The sequence below is a fragment of the Protopterus annectens genome, chromosome 8.part0 (assembly GCF_019279795.1).
Source record: "Protopterus annectens isolate FY-2018-M chromosome 8.part0, PAN1.0, whole genome shotgun sequence".
Taxonomy (NCBI): domain Eukaryota; kingdom Metazoa; phylum Chordata; order Ceratodontiformes; family Protopteridae; genus Protopterus; species Protopterus annectens.
This window is the reverse complement of record NC_056741.1, coordinates 945,080,247-945,107,987: the sequence shown is the minus strand read 5'-3', so window position 1 is coordinate 945,107,987 and position 27,741 is coordinate 945,080,247. Positions and strand designations below refer to the sequence as shown.

The following is a 27,741-nucleotide window of genomic DNA, read 5'->3' as shown; positions in this document are numbered from 1 at the left end:
AAATTATACTAATCTTTTTCACCTTGTTTTCTCTGAATGTGCCCCACTCTTTCCCACCCTCTGTCTCAGTGACACACACACACACACACACACACACACACACACACACACACACACACACACACACACACAAACTCATATAGCTTGTTTAACTGTGATCAAGTGGCAGTTCAGTTGCTTTCACAGATAGTGTAATCCTCAGTCCTCCTTATTTGTTTCTGATTGGATAAATGCCTGTTGTTTGACTATGATAACAGTAAATTATGCAGATAGTGATGTATTAAACTTCAAGCACACTTGTACACATACATAAAGACTCCCACTCTGTGATGATTTAACTTTGATAAAATGACTGAAGGTCATCTGATTTCACATACAAACAACCCCACAGTTACAACCGTTTCAACAGAAGTCAATTAGTTATAGATTCTACAATTAGTAATGTCGTCAACTTGTTTCATACATAATCAGTACCCTTTTTTCAGCCATGATCATTTAAATGGGATCAGCCGACAATAATACAAGTACTTTCATGCAGAGTAATAGCAGTGAGTTTGACAGGGATCAAATAATGATCAAATAAACCAAATTATCTTTGCTAAGTAATTTAGATTATGCAAATACACACCTCACTCATGCTTGTTTACTGAAGTGACAATATGTCAGCTGGTTACGTCACAGGCTAACCTCTTGTCCTTCCCAGATTACTCATTGTGAATGCATTCACATCTGATAGTTCATTGCGATGAAGTGAATAAAAATCTGGACTGAGGAATATATTAATTTCATTTCATACTCACAGAGACCCACACAATTAGTTGAGTTCACATTAGTGGTCCATTGTAAACACACAGAATACTGTAGTCTACTATCAGAAAACTGGTTAAAATAATTGTATTTAGGAGGTGATAACACTCCCCTGTGATCCTTTTTATACGCCACTGTGGCTTGGATACACCTTCTTAAGGTGTCAGTAGTCGGTGGTACTGATTCATTGTAGGAGATGTATAACACTTAGCTCACATGTTAGTTTGAATCAGACCCTCGTTACATTATTTTTCTCTGTCTGTTTTTTTATCCCCAATCCACACAGCTGCCCTTCAGCTGCCACTAGCTTCTTTTTTCCTTCATTGGATCCGCTAGACCCCATTAGCCTCCCCAGGTCTCAATCTGACCACATGTCTGGTGCCAGAGAACAGATTGAAGATGCTGGTGCAGCATCATATTGCTTTTGGGGAGTGTATCATAACCCACCAGCACCTCCTCATGGCAACCTTTGGTAGTGCAGTATCACTGCTGCATCATCAGGTGCATGTGTGTTTCTGTGCATGCAGGTCTTGTCACTAAATGATATACCTGCTTGCAGAATGGAGCTCGCCAGGCTCTTCATATTGTTATACTGCAGTGAGCCTTGGCTGCCTTCCTCACCTCAGGATGGGAGAGCTGACATCATCCACTCACTCCCCCTCCTTGGGTGGACCCCCAGTTTCTGTGTTGCTTGCCAAGTACAGGTTGTCTGGGTTGCATTACAGGCTTTACCCCTCTGTACTACAGAGCTGTTGCTTCCTGGTCAGTTTGGACTCTTTTTTAATTATAGCATGAAGTACGGATTTAATTTTGTAGAGTAGTTCACCCTGCTGTTGTAACTTAAAGTGATAAAAGTGCAAAACCAAGTAGTATTTAAAAAGGTCACCTTAAAGTAGTCGTTGGGTGGCAAAATGTCAGCTCTTCACACCCTTTAGTGTCACTGCTTCTGAGTACTGAGACATCTTCATTTTATATAAATAGATTAAGCACAGACAAGGACACTGCATTCTACAAAGTTGTTTTAAATTAAACTCAGACTCATACTATAGGGAGGAAAGGTTGTACAAGGGCCATCTTATAAACCCATGAGATGAGTCCATCCAACTGTGTACACGGAATTGATTTCATTCTTTCTCACTTTGTTCACTGTTGACAGCAATATTTCTCCACGTGACTGACATTCTTTTCCTAAGGTAAACCTTGGAGCACATGCTAGCATCCAGCTCGCTAGAGTGTGAGCGGTGTTGACCCATGTTAAGCATAATGTAATAGTCTGTCAGGAATGTAATCTTTAGCAGACTTTTTATAAAGCATAGCTATACCTTTAGGAAAATAACCTTGGAATTAAAATGTGTTAACCTTTTTCTTGGATGAGATGTATTCTAATTATGGAAACATAGACTAAAGTGTTCATTTTTAGTAGTTCTGTGCAATAAAACTACATGGTACTGATTTTTTTTTCCAGGAGTACTATTATTTGAACTGGAAAGATTACTGACTTTGTTTTGTGATCATATCTTTATAATAAACAATCTACGGTGTGATGAAACCACTTTACTGGTGTTGAGATCCATTTGTATTGGTCTTTTTGCTCCAGCTTAAAGCACAATGTTGTGGCAGCATGACTCCATCCCCATCACTAAGTTATATAACATTCTCTAATGCCTAATCAGGCAGCATATTTTTAAGCAAAACAAACATGACTTTTTTTTCAGAAGGTTTTGCTTTTTCTTGGTTTAGTAGAGATTTTAGTTGCACAGCTTCTCACAGAAAAAAAAAATGAGCAAGGAAACCCACTGCACAGAAGGGCTTCTCAGGGATGATGAAGGAGCACTGTATGCTTATGTGAATTGCTCAAAATCATACAGTTTATAAGGAGAAAAGTAAAGAATTTAATTTATGCACATATTTATCATTTGTTGACCTAGCTAGTCTCACTATGCTGGTAGCTTCTTTTCAAGGGGCGCTTAGAGGTGGTAGTTCTACACAATGGGAGAAATTTAGCCACAGCACCAAGGAAATTCTCCCTCACTTTCCATCAAGTGCCACAGGGTCTTTTGTATCCACTTGAACTGTAACACACTGTTCACAATACAGGAATAAAGGAGGAATATTGTTAGAAGATTATTGCCTAAGTCTCCTATATCTTACCTGTGAAATAATAACATTACCTTGTATAGTGCTGTGGGCTTGCTTGTGCTTTTTGGTTTGCATTTAAGTGGTTTATCCTGAATTATGGCAGTGATGATTTTAACCTATCTTTATTTGATGGCTATTAAGTGATTTGGTGATTGCACCTACATAATTATTCCTGAATAAAAACTGTGTAAGTAAAATACACAAAGTAAAAGTAACTACAGTAGCAAATTCTTTTTTTTAAGCAAATGATTTTTATTTTGATGAAATAACACAATAATTTAATACATTCATAACATTCAATAACTGTTAACACTATTGACATTCAGCCTGACAAAAAGGATTCAGATAAAAACATTTGTAGTTAAATAATAAGTTAGTATATAAACTATGATAGTTAGGAAGAGTTTGATTCCATCTGTAGGGTATCAATCAAATTCAAAACTTTCCTCCATGGACTATTAACCAATGGCATAGGAAAGGTTCTTAACTCTTTAGTTATTTTCTCCATTAGTATGCATTTCTTCAGTGATGATAGGAATTCCCCCATTGTGGCTGCTATATTAGAGTTCCATCTTCTAGTTATACATTTTCTGGCTATTGCTAACATTGTCCACAACAAATACAGGTTTTCTTTCTTCATACTATTACTATTAACAACATTCAACAAAATTAAAGAGTTTGTCAAATCAAATATATCAGTATAGATAGCTTGAAGAAATGTGTTAATCTCTTTCCAATATGGTTTAATATTAGTACAGTCATAAAAAATATGAGACCAGCCAGCATTAGTAGACAGATGACATCTCCAACATAACTTGCTGTTTGAAGGGTTCATTTTTGAGACTTTCTCAGGTGTCAAAAAGGATCTTTGTAGAAATTTCCAATGAAAAATCCTCCAGAATTGTGAATAAGAAGTTACTTTAACTGAAAATAAAATGTTTGTTTTATCTTCCATTGATAATGATACTTGAATCCCTTTAGTTAGGTATTGCCAGTAAGAATCTTTAGGAGCTGTATTATGAGCAATTAAAGTGTTATATAGATATGATAATTCATTTTTAACATTGATATTATTATATAGAATTCCAAAAATCCAGTTTATAATTTTTGGTACAGTTTTGAAGGATGAGTTATGTATTATTCTACAGAGATCATTAGTGTATGCTGTGACACTCTGAAGAACCAACCAGTCATTAGGGGATAGGCCATAGGTTGGCAATATACTTTGTGTGTTCAAAGCTTGTTGGTTTTCAATACATTGCAACCAACAAAATAGGTTACTGTTTTCCCATAAACCAAAAATCTCTCTATGTGTTTTATCAGGGAAATCCCTTGTAATAGTAAACGGTATTAAACATCTATGCCACAGTTTTATATCTAGATTTGTGTTAATGAATTTTCTAAACACATCAGAAATATTGTTTATTAGTGTTAGTTTAGTTAATTTTGTTGTATTATACTGTAAATTTAAATTTAAATCATGCCATATCTTGTTATCTTTGTCAGTTACCAAAGCATTTTTGATAAATAATTTTCATTCATTAGTATAATGGAGTGTAACTGTTTCCATTTGGACGAGTATCTAGGATTTATCCAATTCCTCACTATTTTAATTATAGATGCCTTTATATAAGTTTCAATCTCTGGGAATCCCCCCCCCCCGTTCCCATTTTCTGATATGATGAGAGTATGCCACTCTATTTCTTTTGGGGTACCATAGGAATTTCATCAGAGTTGAATTGATTTATTTAAGGATTGTCTTTCCTAGTGGAAGTATAAGGGTTTGTGCTATATATAATATTTTAGGTAACAAAACCAATTTTATCAGTTGTAACCTATAATCAAATGTTATAATCAAATTATTCCATTTGCTTATTAATGTCTTGATTAAGTCTATGGCTTTAGCTTAGCTAAGCTGTAAGGTTCCCTCTATATTCTTACCTAGGACTATTCCTAATTAGTCTAGAGTTGAAACTTGGTTTCCAATAATATGATTAAATGGAACATGTACATTATTTTTTTTTTTATTTAATAATAAATATTTTGATTTAGATTTGTTGAAGGACAGTCCTGAGATTTCTTGGAAATGTGTTGTTACTATATCCACTTCACCTAACACTTCCTTAGAATTAGATAAGGTTAGTAAGACATTATCGGCAAACATAATTATTTTAGATATATGTTGGTCATATATATTTATACCTCTTATCTTTGGGTTATTATGTATTAAAATGGCAATTATTTCTATGGCCAGAGCAAATAGGATAGGGGACATGGGACACCCTTGTCTAGTACCTCTAGTGATTTGGATTGCTTTGGAAGTAAAGGGACCTAATTTGACATATGCTAGATTATTTTCATAGATTTTCTTTATCATTGTTATAAAAAAGGGAGGAAAATCAAATAACTGTAAGACTTTAAATAAATAACCCCAATTTAAGGAGTTAAAGGCCTTTTGAATATCTAGACCTATTATCGTTGCTTCATGGTTTCCTCTATTAAGGTAATCTGTCAGTGTTAATACTCTTTTAATATTATCCTGTGTGTGCCTGTTATGTATGAAACCAGTTTGGTCTTCATTTATTATTTTAGATATGGGTATTTTCAATCTATTGACCATAATTGACATGAATAGTTTCTGATCATAATTCAACAAAGAAATTGGTCTATATGAGTTGCAATGATTAGGGTCCTTATTCTCTTTAATATAGGGGAAATTAGAAAATATCTCCAAGAAGGAGGAATATTTGCTAATATTTGAACTTCAAGAAAGGTTTTATGTAGGAGGGAGATTAAAGAAGAAGGGAACAATCTATAAATGTTGATAATTATGCCATCTATTCCAGGTGCTTTATTAGACTTACTTCTTTTAATCCCATCTATAATTTCCATTTGATAAATAGGTTTATGTAAATCTAACTTAAGTTCCTCAGGAATTCTTGTTATGTTGGGAACTATATTCTCTAAATTCTCAGATTAATTTGTACTTATTTTATCTTTATGATGCTCTGCATGATGATAATTAAAAGCCTCCAGAATGTCCCCTATGTCTGAGACTTTTTCCTTTTCCCTTCATGAAAGATACTATCAATGTTATTAATTTTTGATTGTATCTTAATTTACATAGCTAGGTTATGAAGATGCATAGGAGAGGTAGCATAATAATTTAATTTCAGTTTTTCCATAGCTACGTTAGTTTTATGGCATAATATTTCATTGCATTTCTTATTTGCTTCTTCTATTTTCTTATTATTATCTGCAGCAGTTAAGTTCTTATTAGATTTAAGAGATAATATTTGATTTTGGAGTTGCTGTAACTCTGAGTCCCATTCCTTAATTTTATTTTTGTACCAGCTAATGGTTTTACCATATAGACAGACCTTAAGAGAATCACAAACCATAATTGTGTTTGCTTCAGGTTTATAATTAATCTCTAAGAAAAGCTAAAGTTCAGAAGTTATCCAAGATTTAAAGGCTTTAATTGTTGTGATATATGAAGGAATCCTTGAAGTTATAACTAATTGAATTCCAAGTGTATTGTTAACAAAGGGAATTATGATTGGAAAAGGGACAAGGTTGTATTGGAAAATTCAAGATTTTAGAATAAAGATCTTGTGAGATATAAATTTTATCTATTCTAGTTTGGGTACCATGTCTATAGTCTTGGTGTGAGAATAGTAAAGAATTTGGTCCCAAAGCATTAAAGGTGTCTTTTAATTTAAACATTTCTGTCCATTTTTTTAACTGTTTGGCTGAGGACAATAGTCTAGGAGATTTCCTATTGGTAGTTTCTGTAATATGTGTGATACAGTTGAAATCTCCTCCTAGAATAATGTTACCTTTAGAAATAATTGTAATAAAGTCTAAGTGTTCCTTAGCTACTCCAACCCCCATACCCGGAAGCCAGTATAAATTAACCAGGGTCCAAATTCTGTTGTTAAACTTAAGTGTAACTAAGGCCATGAGTCCATCATTATCTACATGTTTGTAAACAATTTGGGGATTTAAGAAAGTCTTTTTCCATAGAACCGTTACTCCTCTGGTCTTACTTTTATAAGAAACATATGCATATCCTCCCTCTACATCCCCCCAGGCAACAATATTTCTACATTAGAGGATATCCTCTCCAGGCTTTCCAGTAACATTAACAACAAAACTATACTTGTGTGTGACATGAATATCAATTGGTCCGCAATACAGTCTCCCCACAAACCCACTTAACATGAATCTTTACAACTTTTCTCAACTGATCAACTCCATAACTCGGCCCTCAAAAAAACTCACCAGTGATAGTACCCTAGACTGGATATTAGTCTCCCACCCTCATTACTTCTCAAATAGTGGCACCCTGCCTGATTCCCTTAGTGACCACTTGCCCACATTCACACACCGACTAGCTTCACCCCTACATCTTACTCATAATTTTATTACTACTCGCTGCCAAAAAAACTTTAACCCCACTACCTTTTCCAACTCTCTAAAAGCAATCAACTGGTACACCCTAAAAACTCTACCCCTGGAACAAGCAGTCGCCCACTTCAACTCAACTTTTCTAAACCTCTTAGAGCAACATGCCCCCATAAAAACAAAAAGAATAAAAAACAAAACTGCCCCTTGGTTAACAAAAAACACACTAGCAACTATGCACCTTAGAGATAAAGCATGGTCATCATATCAGAAACATAGGACTCCCGTAGCCAATAATGAATACAAACACTCAGAAACAAAGTAAAATAGCTTATAATTTCTGATAGAATTACTTCTCCATAATCGAAAACAACAACAAAACAAAGCCTCAAAAATTTTGGAAATGTATCTCTACCCTCCTTAATCCCATCAAACCAGATAACCCCAGCCCAGACCCTAACACTCCAGACATAGACTTGGACAGTCAATTCAACACCTTCCTCATTGATTCTATCTCCAAACTAACCTCATCTTTTTCATCTTCAAACCCCACTACACCCCCCACTACACCCCCATCCTCCCCTATCAACTTTTCATCCCTTACCACTGTTTCTCCCTCTATCTCCTCTCCATTATCAACATCCTCAAATTCTCCACCGCTTCCTCCACCATTCTCACTAAAACATATACCCACATCCACCATAAAAAAAACTACTTCAGAAACTAAAACCATGGTCTAATGCCCCTGATAACATTCCTTCTTACTTTCTCAGTATAGCTGCCGAAGCCATTGCCTACCCCATCAGCATTCTAATCAACCATTCCATTCAAGAAAGCTCAGTACGCCAAATCTGGAAAAAGACTTTTGTTGTACCATTGCATAAAGGCAGCAGCAACAACAATATCACTAATTTCCATCCCATCGCTATCCTATCTCCTATCTCTAAACTTTTAGAAAAGTGTATCCATCTACAACTCCTACCATACCTCTTAGACAATAACCTACTAACTCCAAGACAACATGGTTTCAGACCCAGTCACAGTACTATGACCGCCCTACTCTCCTTCCTGGAAGCTGTGAACAAAGCCCGGGACTCAGGTCCTACTAGACCTCTTTAAGGCCTTTGATATTATCTCCCACAATCTACTACTAACTAAACTCTCCAAGCTTAACTTGTCACTCTCTTCTCTGAACTGGTTCACTAGCTACTTATCCAACAGATATCAAGCAGTAAGATGGAAAAAAGCCACCTCCCCTTTCATCAACACCCCAGGGATCTATACTGGGCCCCCTTCCTTTCAATATATTCATAAACGATTTCCACAACTCCATCCCTTTAACAAAAGTTATCCAATATGCAGATGATTCAACTATTATCTGTTCTGCTACCTACATCCCCACACTGCTAAAGCTTACTCAAGATGCATTCTCAACCACAACAATGGATGAAAACAAATCACCTTGTACTCAATGCCTCCAAAACCAAAGTAATGGTATTCACCCCCTCTAAAGCTGCTTCTTTCAATCCAAGTAATTTCTCTATTACTAGTCATAACAATACACCTCTCGAACTGGTATCTGAGGCCAAATTACTTGGGGTCCAAATTGACAGTCAGCTTAAATTCAATTCCCACCTTCAATTAAATATAACCCCCCCCCACCAAAAATTCTGCATGTTCTACTGACAGAATCGTTATCTTACACCCTCCACCAAATTCACCCTATCTACCACATTTCTAATCCCATCCCTTCTCTCCGGAGCCCCACTCCTAACTAACCTACAATCTTCACTCAAACACAACTCTTCTCTTGCTATAACAAAATTGCCAAGTTTGCTACATTCCATAAGCCCTCCTCACACCACTGTTCGGCTCTCCACAAACTAAAATGGTTAGAACTACCCAATCACCTCACCTACGTCCAACTGACTCTTGCACACAAACTCGTCTTCAATCCTTCCCTCTGCCCCTCCCTTTCCTCTACCTTTAAAATGCACCTCCCTGACAGAATACTAAGATCTAACAACCAAAATCTTATTGAATTGTATAAACCAATTCGCCCCCCCTGGAAAAAATCTCTTATCCTACAGTCTTGCTCGTCTCTGGAACTCCTTACCACCATCCATTCGTACTATCTCAAATCACTTCTCATTCAAAAAATCCCTTCACTCATACCTAATTTCCCAGTGGGAATGATCCTGCTCCCACCTCACATAATCTCCTCCCCTAGTCATACTGGGAATTTCCACTTCTCCTCCCCTACTCATAATGGGAATTCCCACTTACTCTCCTAAACTCATAAATCTTGCTCTTGCTTGTATTAAGCTATTTTTTCTGAACACTTTAAAGGTACCTCTTAAGTGTAACATACCCTAAGATGGAAAAGGTTCTCTGTTTCCATATTGAAAAAATTCTATGTCAGCTAATATATCTGTCTCTTGCTTGTATTAAGCTATTCATCCTGAATGCATGAAAGATACCTCCAGTAACCTACCCTAAGTTGTAAAAGCTTCTCAGTTTCTATATTGTAATTTTTTTATTTTCAGCTATACAAGATTGTAATATTTGTATATATTTGTTCACTAGTCTGCTGTATTTCTAAGTTTCTTTCATTTTTTACTAGTCCGTAGTAATTGTGTAATTGTAACCAAATACCTTATTGTAACCTTGCTACTTGTTTTTGGAGCTTTTCTCCCCAGGACTCCATTGAAAATGGGTTATTTTGGCCCAATGGACTATCCTGGTAAACCAATTGCAAAAAAATAAAAATAAAATAAAAGATTGAGCATGTATTGTGCATTCCTTAGTGTCTCGCATAAATGTGTCATTTATTTTAAAGTGTGTCTCTTGGAGAAAAACTACTTGAGCTTTGTTTAGTTTAAGATACCTTAGTAGGTTAGCTCTCTAATATGTGTTGTTTGTTTAAGCCATTAGTATTTAAGGATATCAAAGTTAAATCCATTATCAGAATTCTTTAAAGATAAATAATAAAGGAACTTGTATTAATAGAATCCTTTATACATAATAGGCTTCCTGAATAGACAACAGAGTATCAGTTGTTGTATTTCTATTTATCTCAACCCAAATAACTTTCCCCATGGAAGATAAAAGTAAAACAATTTTGTCAGGCATTTCAAAACAAGAAAAACAATTAAATAACAAAAAAAAAATAGCAAATTTCACTCTGATATAAACTTTAATACACCCCATACATGGAATGAGATACATTCCTAGTCTAGCAAACAAAACTAAATCTGCTAGACTACCTATCCCAACCATCAAGCTTTGTTGGTTCGAGCCCATGAAAACAAAGTAAAAAATGAAGAATATATTATAAATTAAGAGAAAAATAGTAGTAATAAACAACTAATCAGATATTGATTCCAGTTAGGTTTTAGAGATTAGTTACATACAGTTATTAGAAACATTAAACATTTATACAGTAATTATTCACTAAGGAAGCAGAAGACATATTAGGATATATATAATCTGAATTTAGTGGTTAATAGACTAAGGAAATATTAGCTTTATTAACAATCTAAACGATTACCCAAAGTACCTAAGCATTTTATCTGCAGAACAATCAAGGATCGTTTAGCATTTCTATTTACTTGCCCTCTGAATAAATCTTACCATGACAAACTCTCGCTAAATAAAAACTTCACAAGAATTGGGTGTTAGCACATAGTGAGTCTGTGTCATTCCCAAAAGATGTTAACATAGATTTTTAGAAATATTCCATAAGACGTATTTGTCCTTAATTAACTCCTAAACTTTTGGAATAGCAGATGTTTAAATGACTGACTGAAGTCAATAATAATTAAATCAGTTAATATGACAAAATTAGTAAAAAACATTATTTATATAAAACTTACTATGGATAACAGGTCTTAAAAGTGAATGACTCAAAGGCAGAATTAAGATATAGATAGCTGTAAATATCTACCATAGTAATAGGGTAATACTGAAACTCATAACTTGTTTGTTGTGTTATCACAAGTCATAGATATTACTGAGCTCTTTCCCTGTCATAAAGTGCTAATATACTAAAAACACGACTTTATAATAACTGAAAGCATGACATCTGAAACATAAATAATATTTAAGATACAATAAGAAAATCAACATATTAAATGCAAAGTAATTATACTTCAATCAAAATTATTCACACATATATTTGGTAGGATTTAGTATGGTGTCTTGGTATCCTTACAGTTATTACCATTAGTCATAAACATTTCCTGTAAATATGTAAGCCTATACTAAACACTTGCTAACTGCATAGGAAAGTTATTTATAAAGATCTATTTAGAAAAAAAGCTCCAGTGTATTCACTAGAAATAGTGGCTATAATTAAATGTTTACAAGAAAAAATAACATTTCTGTATATATTTGATCACAAAATGTAGTCACTATTATAAAAGGGAACCATGAATATGTTTGCAGACAGTGTAGCTCATAATTCTTGTAAAAGATGCCTGCTATGCTATATTATACAATGACCCCCCCCATTAATATTCCAAAACGTGCACACTGATTGGTCAGAGTGCCCGTTGTAAATCCCACAATATACTAATGGAAAAAAAGGTCCGGTTGCCCGGACTTTTTTCAATTGGTATAAAGTCCTTAAAATATATACTTTTAAACAAATGAAAAAAAAGAAAAAATGGAGCAATGGAGACTTTCTTTTCTCCATTGCTTCTGTTTCTAAACATTGATGTACTGGGTATTCATGGGACGCAAGTCCCATATGCATGCTCAGTACATCAAAACAGGGAAGCAATGTACCACAACCAGCGGAAGAACAGTAATGCGCCATTATACAAAGACATTATTTAAATAAAGTAAGTTTTTTTTTTCTTAAATAATGTCATTATATAATAGCAATAACCGACTATATTGAAATTTGCCCATAGTTGGCTTTATTTAATCACTTGGGCTTCACCCTCATGATTAAACCTCACCAGCCATGGGTAAATCTTCAGTATACCACACCACGTCATCGGTTATTGCTTTATTAACCAATCAGAGACTTGACATTCACAATTAGGCTTGCATATACACATTAGATGTAATGTAATCTGATCTGCATGCATAGAATACATGATGCCACTAGCTAAGTAAGAAAGCTTCACTTCTTAAATTTCAAACTGACATTTTCCTGCCCAGCACACTACACAGTACAGTTTCCTGACCTCACTTTAACTGTATCACAAAGTCTGCTTAATTACAGTAACAAATGCAAAGTTTAACTGTCAGATACTTCTAAACAGTAAAATAACATTCAATACACAAGAAATCACCTCCGGACATCACAAACCATACAACACATGTAAAAAAACAGTTTCATACAACCTATCCCATAACTAAACTCTATATAACCGGCAAATTTAGAACTTCCAAACACAGTCATTTAAAAACATTCAAAAAAAAAAAAAAATCACACCTCTCCCATTACATAAAATCTTTTAGATCCTAGCTAAAGCTTCTAATTAATAGGCAGTACAGTCCATAAATTCATGCCATCATTCTTATTTTAAATACAAAGTCATTTTCTGAAGCAAGCACTAACCAGCAACACGAAGCACGAACAATCCGTATCACAGAGACACTCAGACAGCTATGGGCATCTAGCAATAAACCACTGCTGCTAAGTAGATATACAAGAGATACATACTGCTAAAAATAATGGAAACGTAGTGTCTCTGCCAAATTCAAGTTGAATAGAGCAAGTCCATTGCCAGTGAGAGAGAAAATAGTACTTTAACATTAAACTGTACAGGAAACATAACTTGTAACCATTTAAAAACCTTGTGCAATAAAACATACAAGCATATAACTGTCAGAGAGACCCAATCTATGTCAAAAGCCGGCAAACAGCTTTTTGTTCACACAGGTATCAATATTTATTCTGAAACAATCAGAAGTTATAAATATTAAAGAAACTAGTTAATATATACTAAATCATAGATATGCCCTGTTATCCCACGTATCCAAAACAGTTTTGATAAATTAATCTAAGAAGTGACTATGCCTGTTTAATAACTCAGAAGATCATTTACCAGGGCAAAGGGCTATATATTATTTGAAGTAAAACATGTCATCTTAAGGTCATAAAACCAAAGATAGCTTACTGTTCAATTATATCACTCAATAAACCAGTAATATTATACTAATATACTAAAAGCATAAACAGTTATTTAACTGGAATATGAACAAAAAAGTATAGAAATGAAAAAAGGAAAAAGAGAAAGAAAAGCAATAAGAAAAATATTTTCATGACATACCTTACTTGAAAATGTAGCAAGTATAAAACAAATTAAAGTCCAGTTGCAGTAGGAGAGATTTAGTGGGAACGGCAGTCTTTGACTCAGTTTTTTTTTTTTAACATCAGTCCAAGAAGATTTATCAGTAACTCTCTTCAGAGATGCAGATGCCCATTCCATATCTTCAGGTAAGGAAATAATGTTATTGTTTTTAATAAAGGCAGTGGCTTCCTCTACAGCATTAAATGATCTCATTTCATTCTGATACAGAATTTTTTATTCTGGCAGGAAAGACAAGCTGAGTTTTGACGTTATTCTGCTTTAACAGTTTTATTAATGGTCAAGCTTTTTCCTCTATTCCAGAATCCTGGTAGAATAGTTATTATCAAACCTAATTGGGTTTTGATTAAATTTTAATGGACTTTTCCTCCAGGCAGATTTTAGGACCAACTGCTTGTCTAAATAAGATATAAATTTTATGACTATTGATCTGGGAGGAGTAGAGGAGGATGTTGACACTGGCTTTCCTAAAGCTCTATGAGCCCTTTCTATACCAAAGGACAGACCCTCCTTTAAGTCTAAAATCTCTGGAATACAGATGTTGAGGAAAGAAATTATATCTTCTCCTTCAGCTCTCTCAGGGATGCCAAAAATCCTTTTATTTGGCCTTCTCTCCCTGTTTTCCAGGTCATCCAATTTATTGAGAAGCCAAGTGTCTTGTTTGATGAGGAAATCTTTCTGGCTTTCTTCTTCCTTCAGTCTTCCATCAAGAGCATTCAGGGATACTTCTAAGTGTGTTATTCTTAGCTTCCCCAGAAACGTTAAATAAAAATAAAAATAAAAGTGAAAATAAAAATAAAAACCATACTATGACTCACAATACAGAAATTGGGCAACACAATGTCAGAACTATAGACAAGCAAACAACTGAGAAAGGGTCAACAGTAGTAAGATACATTATGACCTATACTAATGATAGTCAGGCTATAAAGCGTATTATTCAGAACAATTGGAAAATCTTGACTATAGATAAGACAACTATGAATATAGTAGGCACATATCCGAGATTTACACATAAGAACAGCAAAAACCTGAAACAGTTATTATGTTCGGATTTCAAGGCAAGTAAAAGTTCAGACAAGAAAGGAACAATGAGATTAGGAACATATCCATGTGGAAGTTGCAGCATGTGTACATATATAACTAGTGAACAAGATTTTATGCACCCAACATTAAATTATAAATTTGTTCCCAAATTTGAGGCAACGTGTACAACAGAAAATCGTATATATTTAGCCACTTGTGGGAAGTGTTCAGCATTTTATGTAGGAATGACAAAGAGAAAATTAAAAAATAGAGTCTATGACCATACCTATGATATAAGGCGTACAAATGAACAGAACGCCTTAGCAAAACATATTATAGAATATAGAGATCATTATTTTAAATTTAGAGTTTTAGAAATAGTAAAAGCTAATAGAAGAGAAAAAGAAGATTCCAATCAACTAGAGTCCAGAGAATTATACTGGATTTTTAAACTGAGAGCACACCAACATCCAGGAATTAATCAATATGTATCTATAAAACCAATACTTAAAAAAAGAAGATAATCCCATGCTCTCCTAGGGTATGTGTATATATACATATACATAAAAGCAATTTCATCATATTCAACTATTTCGTAATATTTGGTCATACACACTGTTTTTTATTTGTATTCCTACATGAAATAAGGTGTTCATGCTGCATTGTAATATATATGTTTATATTTATACTATATTATTATATAATGCATCATGCTCAGAAATGGATTTAAATAAATATTTAACTGATATGATGCACATAGTTTATTTTTATAATATATTTTTATAATATATAAGTGAGAAATATTTTGTGTATTACTAATCAGTTTGTTTATTTATTAATCCATTTATTTACTTCATAAACAATTGATTAATTTTATATAAGTATTTATTAACTTATGTATTGAACATAGATTATATTTTATCTTTATCTTTATAGAAATTAATTTAACTACATAGAACATATTTCATAGTACATTTTATTATTATTACTTGTTTTTAATATAAACTTTTATTATTTTCATTTTAAAACTTATTTACTACATAGCTTTAGATGTCTTGAACATTTAGAGCGCTATAAGAGCTAATCAGCTTCTGAATTAAAATTACAACATCTTATTATTATAACCTGACCACCCGTTTTTGTAGAAAAAATCATGTTGTGATTGTATTTACCAGTTTAAATATTTAATTGGTTAGTTAATTATTTTATTAGATGATTGACTTTAATTAATTCAATGAACATAGAGTATTTAAATGAGTGGCCTAACCACAAGAATCAGGATCTGAAGAAGCATACATAGTGTATGTGAAAGCGCTCATCCAGTTCGTTTGTTTGTATAAATAAAAGCTACATTTTGGAGAATTCTTGTCTACTGTTGCTTTGCCTTGGAATCATCGAAATTGACTGTTTCCGTGATTGTTCACCAGTTTCTATATTTATTAATATACTAAAAGCATAAACAGTTATTTAACTGGAATATGAACAAAAAAGTATAGAAATGAAAAAAGGAAAAAGAGAAAGAAAAGCAATAAGAAAAATATTTTCATGACATACCTTACTTGAAAATGTAGCAAGTATAAAACAAATTAAAGTCCAGTTGCAGTAGGAGAGATTTAGTGGGAACGGCAGTCTTTGACTCAGTTTTTTTTTTTTAACATCAGTCCAAGAAGATTTATCAGTAACTCTCTTCAGAGATGCAGATGCCCATTCCATATCTTCAGGTAAGGAAATAATGTTATTGTTTTTAATAAAGGCAGTGGCTTCCTCTACAGCATTAAATGATCTCATTTCATTCTGATACAGAATTTTTTATTCTGGCAGGAAAGACAAGCTGAGTTTTGACGTTATTCTGCTTTAACAGTTTTATTAATGGTCAAGCTTTTTTCCTCTATTCCAGAATCCTGGTAGAATAGTTATTATCAAACCTAATTGGGTTTTGATTAAATTTTAATGGACTTTTCCTCCAGGCAGATTTTAGGACCAACTGCTTGTCTAAATAAGATATAAATTTTATGACTATTGATCTGGGAGGAGTAGAGGAGGATGTTGACACTGGCTTTCCTAAAGCTCTATGAGCCCTTTCTATACCAAAGGACAGACCCTCCTTTAAGTCTAAAATCTCTGGAATACAGATGTTGAGGAAAGAAATTATATCTTCTCCTTCAGCTCTCTCAGGGATGCCAAAAATCCTTATATTTGGCCTTCTCTCCCTGTTTTCCAGGTCATCCAATTTATTGAGAAGCCAAGTGTCTTGTTTGATGAGGAAATCTTTCTGGCTTTCTTCTTCCTTCAGTCTTCCATCAAGAGCATTCATGGATGCTTCTAAGTGTGTTATTCTGGATTGATGCTTCTGTGTAAGTTCCTTGAGAGAATCTGTTTGTTTCTGACAATTTTCCTTGAGGTTTTGTAAGTTCTCCTTAAAATCATCCATTTTTAGTGAAAGTTCTTGTAGAGCAGATATCACAAGCTACATTTTTTTAAAGCCATGTCAGAATGAGAAGTCTTCGAAGTGCTCATCTCCACAAATGATATATTCTCCTTTATAACTTGACAGGAAAAAACATTTCCTAAGTTCACCAAAATTACTAATAATATAGTTTATACTTTCATCTATTAATTCTAAGTATTTTTGCTAAAATAAAATAAGTTATTTCCTGTTATACTAGTTTCATGGAGGTCTGAAAAACTGCTGCCATCAGTTGGCTATCTTGGCTACACCCCCCCCCCCCCCACAGTAGCAAATTCTAAAGCTTACCAAGTTAGCAAACCAGCTGTAAATTTAAAGTAATCAAAAGAGTCTGAATAGCAGAAAATTGTAACATAGAAGTTAAGTGGATGTTGGTCGTATTGAATCAGCATGCTACACAACTGCTTGAAATGTCAGACAACATGAGATCTTTTTCAGGAGCTAGCATTAGTTTCTGACAAAATGCACTTTAGTCCAATAACTCATACATCTGCATTGTAAAAACCTGTGCTTGTCCAATAAATGTTGTGACATCCTCTAAATTGTCCTGGAATTTTCTGTCAGTTGACTAGCACAACAATTCTCTTTGTAAAGGTTTAAATGTATTATAAAGGCACTTGTTCATTCAGCAAACACAGTTATGCTTGGCTCCCTGTCAGATGAAGGACACCTGAAAATGGGAGCCCCACAACTTTGAAAAATAAACTGCAGTTGTCTAAGAAAACCCCACATCCCTGCTTGCTTATGTACTCTAATTCTGAGGTCACCTGACCTTGGAATAAGTGGGAATCGTCTTAGTTACTGCAACCTTGGAACTATTTCCCCTACACACATACAATGTCTCTGTTTTAAAAACTACTGTTTTGTTCTTCACAGTTTCAACAGGATTCCAGTATGTTCCATAGCTATGCTTTACTACTTTTTGGAAATAGATCCGGCCCTGCTTTACTGTACTCATGAAAATGGAGCCTTCCTTGTTATTTATTTATTTATTTTTTGCATCTATAAAGAAAATGAATATTTAAGATATTTTCAGCATTGGGTTCATGTCTCTGTTTGTCAGCAGCTGCTGTTTACATCACAGTCAGATATTTAAGAAGTGCTTCTGAAGTTGCACAGGTCGCAATGTATGGTTTCTAACAAGTCACTGTGTATTATGAAGAGAAGGTAAAACCTCTGTAGAATAGAACTGGAGGACTTGCTCAAACAGTCATTACTAATTGTTTGAGGAATTAGTAGATGAAAGAATGTGCTAAACTGTTCTTTAACTTTGTCTTTAGTGAGGATTTCCAGTCCACCCCTGTTCCTGTACTGGAAGATGTAGAAGAAGGTGAGGATGAGCACGATGTTACAGATACAGCTGCTGAAGATGATTACTATTCTGAAGACAATGATGCATTTCCTGATGAGTACTTTGTAAATCCTGGTTACTATGATGACAGCATTACAGAAACTACCATAACCACCACTACACAAACCACAGAAGATGAGGTTAAAGGTAATCATTACATGTCAACAATTAATTTCCTCACCTATTATCTCTCCATTACTCATGTGCTCTAATTAAGCCTCCTTGTTTCCTTTACTTCACTTTTCCACATATTTTCTCTCATTCCCTATTTATCAAAATCCACATTTCTATAACTTAGAACAAAGTTTAAGGTATTACACACTGAAAACTGTAGCTTGGCTATTTTTTTTAATAGTTTTTACTAATTGGTTTGTCTGTGTGACCTTTTACTTTTTTGTTTAACTTAGAACAACATAAATATATTCGGTAATTGTCAGCTTGCTCACCACAAGCTGTGGTTAAGTAACCAAATGAACTAAGCATAAATTTTATCTTAGGGTGGTAAGGGATACACAAAAAGGAATCCCTCTCTCAGCTTATTGATGTGGGAGATCACATGAAGGAATCCCTTGTAACATAACTGAAAGAATGCCGCATCACATGACTTATGAAACCACTTTTTAGCACTTTTTTACAGTATATTACAATTTCAGCTAAAATTGCTTATATTATATGTTTTACAGTTGCCTAGCTGTTTGTGTAATTAGTCAATCCTCGTTTTGTTGTACACACTGAGTGTTTTCCTTTATTAAATGAGTAGACAAAATTTCTGTTTTGCTAAACATGCTGTTTTGCCTGTGACTTTCCACTATTTTTTTCATAGGTTCATACTAGGCTAATAACCAGCAGGGTCTTTACAAGCTTAGTCATCCAGTCTAACCGAGTTTTGTCCCAGATTTCCTTGGATGCCAGTATGGTGGGGTATGTTAGTAAAGAGGTAACTAAGGGTTATGTGTGTGGGTGGGGGGGGGGGTTTCATAAGTCGGGGGAGTATTTTACTTACTGTCGCCCTCAATCCATCAGAGATATGGGACAAGACCAGGGATGAAATTGTCGTTTCCCATCCATTGATCAACATTTCTTTTGAACAGGGTCAGTGATGAACTCTGTTTCACACAGATGGGGAGCTTATTCCATGGTGTGGGGATCCTTTCTGACACATAGCAGTCCCTCCAACAGGTTCTGTTTATGTTGCAGACAAAGTTCAGGTCTTTGTATCTAGTGTTTCTGTTGTAATTTGTCTTGTGCATGTACAACAGATCCATTAGAATTGGATCCGAGGACATCGTGTACGCTAGGCCGAGATCCCCTTTTAATAACATAGAGAAGACTGAGTACAGATATAGAACCTTAAGGTGATCTGTGTAGGACAGGGTATTCATGCCCTGAATTCTCCTGGTAAGGAAGCTTGCATGTGGCTGGCTAGGTACATGCCAAATGGGGCATTGTACTCTGTGATGTGTCTGATAAGGGCTGACTAGACTGGTAGTATTACTTCCTTGGACTTGAGTGCCAAACTCTTGCTTATGAGTTGAGCAAATGATTTTCATACTCTTGTTTGTGTGTTGGTCAAACACCAGGTTTTTTGTCTACATATGTTCCCAGATCCCAAACTACTGTGTCAGCTCTTAGGGGGTGTTTTATTTAATGAAGTAATTATCAGGGTGGATGCTTTCCCAAAGGAGACTATAATGCATTTCTTTGCACTGAGTTGTAATCCATGGCTTTTGCACTAATTATTTGTTTGCGTTAGACCCTCTTGTAGATGTTGGTGTTCTGGAGGAATCTATGATAGCTCCCAGATGTTCATCGTGCATACAGCTGCAGTCATTACAGATGGGTTCTCCTGCCGTCAGGCGGGTCCTTGGTCGGCCGAATTGCAAAGTCTAGGTCCGGCTTCGGTTGTAGTCGCTTCTTCCCTGATGTCAGTGCGACAGGGGTATAAAAGAACCAGCCAACGCCATTTTCTTCAGTCTTTTTTGCCGCGTGGTGCACGAAGCAGAAGCAGTTCGCAAGTGCCGGTCGGCCAGCTCATGAAATTACGAAAATTTTGAAACCGAAGTCTTCTTTAAAGCTAAGTACCCCGTTGGGGAAACTTTTCTTGCCTCAGACCGATGTCAGACAAAGTTAACAATTGTATTTCTTGTGGGAAGCAAATACCGCATAAGGATTTCCATTCCCTTTGTATACCTTGTTTAGGCCCAGACCACGACATCTCGGGCTGTCGCTTTTGTGCTACTTTCAATGAACGCACTATTAAGCATCGGGCGGAGTTCGCCCAGCGCTACTTTGGGAAAGCTTTTAACTATATAATGTCGTCGGAGACTCCGACTCCTGTTTTGTCCAAAAAACGCAAGGTCAAGGACCAACACGCGAGATCCGTGGCCTCCACCGACACCACGCCAAAACCAACTACACATGGTCCGGTTCTCAGCGAGGCGCCTACGCAGCCCCTGGCTACCGATGACACTTCTCTGGCGGTGTCCTCTGTAACCGAGGCCGCAGGTTCCTCGGCCCACACCCCGACTACAGATACCGAAGCCACTGTTAGTGTTGAGCCTCATAATGTGGACAGGTCTATCTCCTCCCATGGTGTCTTCAGGCCTTCCTCTTCCTTTTCCATCAAGGCCTTTACTAAGTCTAAATCAGCCATGCACTCCAAGAGACCTGCTGCACAGGGCCCATCTCCAGGTCCCATGCCTAAAAAGCAGATGCTTAAAATGGCTGAGGATTTAATTACTCTTATCAGGGGTTCCCAACCCCCACCTGACAAAAGACCCAAGGTGGATGAAGAATCACCCTCTTCTGATCAGGGCTCCATTATTTCAGAGCATTCTGATGAGGAGGAACATTCTTACTCTCCTTTTGAAGACTCCGATGCAGAGGAGTCCATTCCTTCTGTATCCCCCCCCAGAGGATTACTCATTCGGGAAACCTTGCATACCTTGAGGGAACACTTCCACTGGGAAGGCCAAGATTATTCAGATTCCAAGAAAAGGCTTAGGGAATTTCTTTTGCTACCTCAGCACAGGCCACTGGCGATACCTCCTGTCTTGGACATACTTGATGATGTTTACTAAGAGGCCTGCCTTAATCCGGATTCCCTGCCTCCAGCCCCAGTCAAGCCTGATAGGTACTACAGAGTTCCTAACTCACACCAATTTCTTTACAAAAGCCATACTGCTGACCCTGAAACCATTTCTCAGGGCCCCAAGGGAATGAAGGCCTCTACTGCTAAAAATCCATTACCTTCCGAGAGAGATTCTCGATCCTTAGAAAGGTGGGGAAAAAGGTATATACCTCAGCTACCCTAGCCATGAGGGCTTTAAACTGTCAGTTCCATATGCTTAAATATTAACAGTTTCTGTTATCACAATTGAAAAGTAAAATGTCACAACCTGAACAACCAGATTTGAAGGAGTTGCAGGATATGATGCATAGTGCAGAACAAGTGGGTAAGCACACCTTACAATGTGGTTATGATGCTCTAGAGGCCTCAAGTAGTGCTGCTGTTACAGGATCAATCATACGTAGACATGCCTGGCTTAGGGAACAAACCTTGCCTGATCATGTCAAAGCTAAATTACTAGATGCTCCTCTACAAAAGGATGTATTATTTGGTGCTAATGCTGAGGAGGTATTAAGGAAAATGGAAGAAAAAGCTAAATCTATGCAAACTGTTAAAGATTTTCTACAGGTACAACCACCACATTTTAGTAGAAATTGGCCTTTCCTTTCCAGCCACAGACAGACCCCAAAGAGGTAGATACAGGTGCCCAAGGGGCAGAGGACAATCTCAAGGATCGTATAGAGGCAGACAATGGCAAACTCCAACACCAAGAGGTGGCGAAGATAGTTCACAGCAATACAGGAAGCAAACCCAATGACTTCCCCCTTTGCATGCCAAACAAGGCTCAAATGGCAGCACCCTTAGGAGGAAAGCTGGCATTATTTTTAAAAAATTGGCATATTGTCACAAAAGACAAATGGATCCTGGACATTATAAACAGAGGCTACAGATTTTATTTTCTCACCCTTCCAAAAATGAGAGGCATGCCGAACCTGCCACACAATCTAAGGGCAGAGGCTCAAATACAAATTTCAAAGCTCATGGGCATGAAAGCTATTCAAGAGGTACCTACTCACGAACAAGGTCAAGGTTTTTATTCCAGACTATTCCTGGTGCCAAGGAAGGGAACAGATTGGAGACCCATTTTGGACTTATCCATCATTAACACATTTCTACTCGTACCAAAATTCAAGATGCTCACTTTACAGCAGCTTCTTCCCATGCTGGGCAAGGGGTCTTGGCTGGTATCATTAGACCTCAAGGAGGCATACCTGCATGTCCCAATCAGACAAAGCTGCAGAAGATACCTCAGATTTCTTGCAGGTTCAATCCACTATCAATTCTCTGCATTGCCCTTTGGCTTATCTACTGCGCCCAGAGTATTCACGAAATGCCTGGCATCAGTAATTGCCTACTGCAGACTTCAAGGGATACAAATATACCCTTATTTGGACGACTGCCTGATCCAAGCGGACAGCAAACACATACTTCTGGAACATCTGGCTTATGTAACACGGTTATTGAATTCTCTGGGATACACAGTCAACAAAGAGAAATCCAGGCTAACGCCATGTCAGAAAATAATTTTCCTGGGTGCCAACTTGGACACAAACACCCAAATGGCCTATCTTATGCCAGAAAAACAGCGGCAAATAACTCAATACTTCAAGACACTAGCAAATTGCACCAGGCTTACTGCAAGGAAAATCCTGCAGGCTCTGGGATTCATGGCATCTTGTATTCTACTCATCCCATGTGCAAAGTTGCATATGAGGAAACTTCAATGGTACCTAAAAAACCTATGGTCTCAACACAGCCACAGTTTGGAAACAACAATACCACTAATTCCATGTTTGCAAAAGGAATTTCTATGGTGGGCTCAAGCATGCCAAACAAACACAGGTCTACCTTTCTGCAAGCCTCAAGCAAATCAAGTCATCACAACAGACGCCTCAGACTAGGCCTGGGGGGCACACATGACAGACCGGTGCATTCAGGGCAAATGGTCCCAAAAGGAAAAGCACCTTCACATCAATCAAAAGGAGATGCTAGCAGTAATAAATGCTATTATAGATTTCAAAGACCTTCTCCATCCAGGTCAACTATTGATAAAGACAGACAACACCACAGTAATGTGGTACATAAACAAACAAGGAGGAACACATTCATACCCCCTATGCAGGCTGGCCATGTCACTTTGGAACATGGCTCTGGAGTTGCACATCGAACTTCAAGCACAGTACTTGCCAGGCATGGAAAACATGCTGGCAGACAACCTAAGCAGAAATATGACAGATCCACATGAATGGAAGTTGCATCCTCAAGTTTTTGCAGAGATAATCCAAGCGTGGGGAAGGCCAGACATAGATCTCTTTGCCTCCCACAAAAATCATCAATTAACAAAATTCTGTTCAAGGACATTTCATCCAAAGGCCTGGCGAGTGGACGCTCTGTCTTTCAGTTGGACAGCACTGACAGTTTACGCCTTCCCACCTCTTCCTCTACTGCCCAAAGTGCTTTTAAAAGCGAGATCAGACAGACCAAAGATGATTCTGATTGCTCCAGACTGGCCAAGACAACACTGGTATCCACTCCTGAGGAGCCTGACGCATTCTCCTCCATGGACCCTGCCTCTAATGCCTCTTCTTCTGACTCAGCACAGCTACAAAACTCTTCACGGTCAGCTGAAAACACTCAATATGGCCGCATGGAAGATTCCTTAACATCACAACAGACCCTACTCTCCAAGGAGGTGCAGGATGTCATTTTGGAGGCCAGAAGGCCGTCTACTAGAAAAGCTTACTCCGCAAAATGGAAACGGTTTTGTGCTTGGAATGAGAAAAAGGGCTAGGATCCTGGAAAACTGAATTTGCCTCAAATATTACAGTATCTAGCTGAGCTGCTTCATTCTCCTCCATCAAAATCCATGCATCAGCCATTTCTGCAGAATACAACACTGATCCACCTTTATTCTCTCACCCACTTTTAAGACAGTTCCTCAGAGGGGCTAAGAATATAAGACCTCCAAGGAAACAACCAATTCCTGCTTGGGATCTTAATTACATTCTAGAAAAGTTAACCTTGCCTCCTTTTGAGCCAGCTGCCTCAGCAGATTTGCAATATTTGTCCTGGAAAACAGCTTTCCTTCTGGCTATTACCTCAGCTCGTAGGGTCTTGGAACTACAAGCCCTCATGGCTGTGCAGCCCTTTATCATCTTCCATCAGGACAGGGTTTCCCTACGAACCAACCCGTCATTTATGCCTAAAGTAGTATCCAGGGTAGCTTTAAATCAGGCCATACACTTACCTACCTTTTACCCCAATCCTCAAAACAAAGGGGAAAGGCTGCTACATTCCTTGGACATCCACAGACAGCTGCGTTACTATTTGGACAGAACAAAGCCTTTCAGAAAATCAGAACAACTCTTTGTGTCCTACACTGCAGGAGCTCAAGGGAAGCCAATTTCCAAACAGACAATTTCAAAATGGATAGGTCACTGCATACGTTTTTGTTACTCTTTTCATGGTAAATCTGTACCTGCAGGCATCAGACCCCACTCCACAGGGGCCACAGCTACCTCTGCAGCCTTCCTCAGAGGAGTTCCTACCAAAGATATTTTGAAAGCAGCCACTTGGAGTTCTGTGCATACCTTCACTAAACACTACCACCTACCTTTATACTCCAAAACTAGAGCAGGCTTTGCCACTGCAGTTTTGCAGGGCATTCTGGCTCCTCCCAGTTCCACCTAGTGCCTACCACCCCTTGCGTAGCTTTGGGATTCTACCCATCTGTAATGACTGCAGCTGTATGCATGATGAACATAGTACAGTTTTGTACCTACCATAAATGTAGATGTTCGAGTGCTAATACAGCTGCAGTCCAGGTTTCCCTCCCTCCTTCCCCTCTTGGGACAGGCCTAGTGGCTACACCTCCTCATACAACCTGTTTGGGGTTATTCTTTTATGATGCATTTGCTTGCAACTACTGTTTTTTGACTATTTTGCATTGCATTATATATATGTACATATATCTAAAATTAGGTATTGCCTTCCTTCTGGGGGCACCTGACATCTGGGGCAAGAAAGACTGAAGAAAATGGCATCGGCTGGTTCTTTTCTACCCCTGTCACACTGACTTCAGGGAAGAAGCGACTACAACCAACGCCGGACCTAGACTTTGGAATTCGGCTGACCGAGGACCCGCCTGACGGCAGGAGAACTCATCTGTAATGACTGCAGCTGTATTAGCAATCGAACATCTACATTTATGGTAGGTACAAAACTGTACTTTTACAGTCATGTTTGAACTTGGTGAGCCCTAGGACTTTGACATTAGCTTTGACTTCCAAGAAGTAGATGCCAAACAGAGCTAAATTAACAAAGAACGCTGGGGTATTCTGATGGTGTCCAGTTTGTTGGTGAAGGTGGTATTAGAGATCCTGACTTCTTAAGGCCTATCTGTGAGCCAGCTGGCAATCCAGTGAGTTATGCTGGGATTTATGCCTAGTTCTGAGAGTTTGTCAACAATTCCTGAGTGAGGTATTGTATTAAACACCTTGTCCAGGTCAAGGTAGGTATTATGCACAATTTTCCCTATATCCGTAACCATTGTGATCCTCTCAAAGAAGTCTAAAAGGTTAAGTAGGAAAGAAGTTTCCTTACCAAAACCAAACATGGATAGGTCCAGTGTCTGTAGGTTGCCAGTGTCCTTCTTGATCATTTCTATTATAATTTGTTCCATGGATTTGCATATTAGACTTGTCAGACTGAGGAGTTTGTAGTTCCTGGGGTCAACTGATGGTCCAATCTTATGAAGAAGAATGACCATTGCAGCCGTCCATTTACCTGTCATGTAACCCGATTTGAGGCTGTAGTTAAAGAATGCCTCAAGTGGTCCTGTTAGGTCATATTTTGGGTTATTTAGGAGGCAACAGGGAATATTGTCGAGACCCACTGAATCAGTGTTTTTGACCTTAGTGAGCACTTCCAGGGCCTACTCCTTGTTGATAGTTGGGAAGGATGTGCTAGAAGGGATATCACAGGGGAGTAGTGGGGGAAGGGTGGGGAGAGTGAAGTTAGACCTAAATTTATCAGCCAGTAGATTTGCTATGTCACCCTGGTTATTGAAAGTTGTGCCATTTATCTCCATTTCTGCACACTGCTGAGTATTACCTTTAAGATTCCTGACATAGCTGAAGATGGCCTTGTGACTGTCCTTAGCCTGGGAGGCTATCCTGTCCTCATTAATGGCCTTTATTAGACCTCTTAGTTTCTTGTTTAGTTGAATCAGAGAGCTCTTGTCTCTATAAGAATTGCTCTTTCTGATTTTGATCAAGACTTTTTTTTCTTTTGTTATATAGTCTTGTTAAGTACTCCACCAGTGTGGTTTGTTTTGGTGTTAGATCTGAGCTTACTTCTGGTAGGTATGGCAGCATCAATGCATATTTGTACAGGGTTTCTGTAAACAATTCTGCATAGATACCTGTGTTCTCAGGATTTGGGGAAACCATGGATTTTCACATATTGTCACTTAATGGGATGTAGTTTTCTTTACTGTAGTTCCTAAGTGTTACAGGTTTAGTTGTGTTTTCTGGATTGAATTTTATTTTGTGGGCTTGAGCTTTGTGGTCCAACCTCACCAATGAGGACAAGACGTGGGTGGGGGGAGCAGTGCTCCCTTGCCTTGGTGAGTACTAGGTCAAATATGCTTGACGTGTTGTGTGGTTGGAGAGTACACTTCTTGTCCAGGGTGTCTGTGTTGATGAAGTCCAGGAAAGACTGTGCCTGTGAGTTAGAGGCAGTGTACATTTCCCAGTCAATAGAGGGGCAGTTAAAGCCCACCACAAATAGGGTTATTTCATTGGATGGTGATTGCCTGTAGTAGGTCTAGATAAGAATTGTGAGTTTTGTGGGTCATAGAGGGTGACCTGTAGCTGGCCATTACAAGGCAGAAAACCAACCTTGTCGATGGAGACTTTGATATGGCATCATCCTGTTTAACCAATCTATATGGCATCATCCTGTTTAACCAATCTAGAGTTATATTACTGCTAACATGGATTGAGACACCTCCACCTTTAGCCCCTGTTCGTGCTGCTGTTGGTATTAATCTGTGGAAGGCACTGTAGTCTTCCGCTGCCAGAATACT

At 37.3% G+C, this 27,741-nt stretch overlaps 1 protein-coding gene across 3 annotated transcripts in view; it reads left to right on the top strand.

Moving 5' to 3' along the window:
* The window catches only part of LOC122809173 (amyloid-like protein 2), a 1,365,390-nt gene that overhangs the window by 804,185 nt on the left and 533,464 nt on the right, over positions 1-27,741 (top strand). For all 3 annotated transcript variants that reach the window (XM_044080467.1, XM_044080466.1, XM_044080465.1), the window contains exon 6: positions 18,453-18,670. In XM_044080467.1, the coding sequence (XP_043936402.1) occupies positions 18,453-18,670 (218 nt within the window). The remainder of the gene's footprint in view (positions 1-18,452; positions 18,671-27,741) is intronic.